Source organism: Lygodium microphyllum, chromosome 5, assembly GCF_053477565.2.
Source record: "Lygodium microphyllum isolate KBCC chromosome 5, Lygodium_microphyllum_v1.1.10, whole genome shotgun sequence".
In the NCBI taxonomy this organism is placed as follows: domain Eukaryota; kingdom Viridiplantae; phylum Streptophyta; class Polypodiopsida; order Schizaeales; family Lygodiaceae; genus Lygodium; species Lygodium microphyllum.
This window is the reverse complement of record NC_141139.1, coordinates 65,180,653-65,183,223: the sequence shown is the minus strand read 5'-3', so window position 1 is coordinate 65,183,223 and position 2,571 is coordinate 65,180,653. Positions and strand designations below refer to the sequence as shown.

General features: G+C 45.7%; 1 protein-coding gene across 1 annotated transcript; it reads right to left on the bottom strand.

The window, feature by feature from the left end:
* Positions 1-1,361: 1,361 nt before the first annotated feature.
* Positions 1,362-2,370, bottom strand: LOC148035915 (pathogenesis-related protein 5-like). The gene has a single exon (XM_087679030.1). The coding sequence runs from the start codon at positions 2,222-2,224 to the stop codon at positions 1,631-1,633; it is 594 nt and encodes a 197-aa protein (XP_087535156.1). The 5' UTR covers positions 2,225-2,370; the 3' UTR covers positions 1,362-1,630.
* Positions 2,371-2,571: the final 201 nt, after the last annotated feature.

Here is a 2,571-nt window from a genome sequence, read left to right as displayed (position 1 = left end):
ACTACTCTTGTTGTGTTTAGGATCTGTCTTGGGTACAACACATTCTCAGAGAAGCTTCATATTTGTCTTATTAGTTTAAAAAATATAGGTCTAGAGGTGTTTAGAGCATTATAGTAGACCTGTTATAACAACTATAGATAGATTGCTCTCTTGATCCATGGCATTTCCTATAATAGCTATAGATGGATTGCTCGAGCTCCTATTGCAAATGTTGGCCCTTATTTCAAAAGGAACTTTCCATCATTCCCAATATAAGAAAAAAAAGGAAATTCCTTATCAATTCCGTAGTTAAAAATGGAACGTTTCTTAGTTAGAGAAAATTCTTACACAAAGAAGTTTCCCTCTTTAGTTCTTAGGAAAATTTTCCTATGTAAAAAACTTCCAATGTGATTCCCTAGTTTCTCTAACTAGAAAATGTTCCATTTTCTCTATCATTTACTTTTCCTACTTATGTGTATTTTAAACAAGGGAATTCCTTTTTTTTTTCCTATGTAGGGAATGATTAAAAGTTCATTGTGTAACTCCTTCATTTGTAGCTACCATAGTCATCATCACCCCGATAATCCTCATGGGACTATTTTGTGCCCAGCTCAACTCTGTCCATGGAGTTTGATGATCAACTCTAGATGAATTCTTTATAGAATAGTGATAAATGAATGGTTTAAAATAAAACACCAATGCTATTCTCCTAGTATAGTCCTACGGAATTGCTTCGCATTTCAGTGCTGTCCTGTCCAGTGTGGAAAACAACGATCTTTGACCTCTTTTCTAAAAGCTCGGTCTACCACGGACGATGACAGGAAATGGCGTTGCGAATAGAGAGACGATGAGCTTTTATGCGTTTCGTAAAGCTCAGCCCACCTCAGATACTAAAATTGATAATCATGTTTTGCGACGCATCATGACCAATGTGCAACATGACTTGTGTCTCTTCCTTGGCAAATCTTATCGCTTACAAAGCACGTCAAAAGAAGATTGGGAAATCATGATATATGAAAGTGCAAAAGGAGGCTTCCTTTTCCATGGTCGCTTTGGACTATCGTCGCACATGCAGTTCCGCGTGTATAGGAGCTAGACCCGGAGACGATTACGATGTTTATGACTTCCAACCTGGCTTACTGCCAGGGCATCCGGAACCCACGATTGCCATGACGATAACAGCCGGAAGTCTTCACTAGTCTAATTTGATGTTAAATTATCGGCTTGTGGCTATGATAATACACTCCGGAAGCACTTACAGGTGCGTTGATGCTACATACAGAAGTCTTGAGCCTAATTTGATGATAAATTCTTGCAGGCTTGTGTACTCACAAACACCTGATTATAGGTGCGGAAATGCTTAGTCGACCATTGGAATGACGACGAGAGCTGCACGCGATTTAATTAGACCACCCCTTCGTCCAAAATTCACTCAGAAGTAAGGCACATGACTCGAATCAGTACTCTGTTATGGGTAGTTTTGAAAGTACTCCATTTCAACCATGGAAAGTTTATCCAATGTCAAAGTCACATGCATTCACAATCGGATGACGGACATTTTTATTACAAGGCACAGCTGGTACGCAGCAGCTTGCACTAATAACGAGGCGCTAGTGCGGGAGGCCATATATTAATAGAGATAGGCGGGTATTCAGGGGCAGAAGGTGATGCCGCAGGTGCCCCCCGTGGGCGTGCCGTGGGTGGCGTGGTCGTCGCCGGACCAGCTGTAGGCATCGGGGCAGGAGGCGCGCACGTTCTGGGCGTAGCTGGTGTTGGGGTCGTCGCGGTTGGGGTTCACGCATGCGTTGCCGTTTATGTTTGCCGAGGGACAGATGGAAGCCGCCGCGCTGCAGGAAACGCTCTCGCCGTTGCATGTGATGCTCATGCCCACGCCCAGCTGAAAGCCGTCCACGGCGCTCACGTCGTAGAAGTCCGTGCCCGCCGGGTTGTTGATGGTGAACTCGGCCAGCAGGCTCGGCGTGCCCGTCCCGAAGTTCCCCGACCAGCCACTCGGGGGGGTCAGAGGCCTGGACTCGCCGGGCGCCAGGGAGAAACCTGTGGTTCCGATGGACGGACCGCCGGCGTTCTCGCGCACTTGCACGCCCAGGGTGGCCCCGCAATGGTTGGCCACATTGAAGGAAGTGGCCGATACAATATTTAACTCACCTCTCATACTCATCAATATCATTGTCACGACGGCCAGTGATCCTACTAGGGATGACCCGCAGCAGCTTGCACCAGCCATATTGTCGTATAATTAGTTGTGTGGGCTGATCTAAATTTGCTGGTGTTTTCTGATGCCGCTTCTACCAAGAGGAGTACTGATCTGAGTGAAATATATGGTCTGTTGTGTTGTGTTATGATCTGCACCTATACTTCTTGAGTCTTGATTCATCTAATTTTGCGTACCAATTCTACTCTTATATATAATTACCAGCGCAGAATCCTGATAGAAATAGAAGACTGCTTTACATGTTTTGGGACGTCGTCAGAAGTCAGCAAGCGACATCGTTGGCCCGTCGATGAATTAGTTATCGTGAGTGTGCAATCGACCTGTGCCGCGGTCCCCATCCAGGAGAACGGCGAGCATGG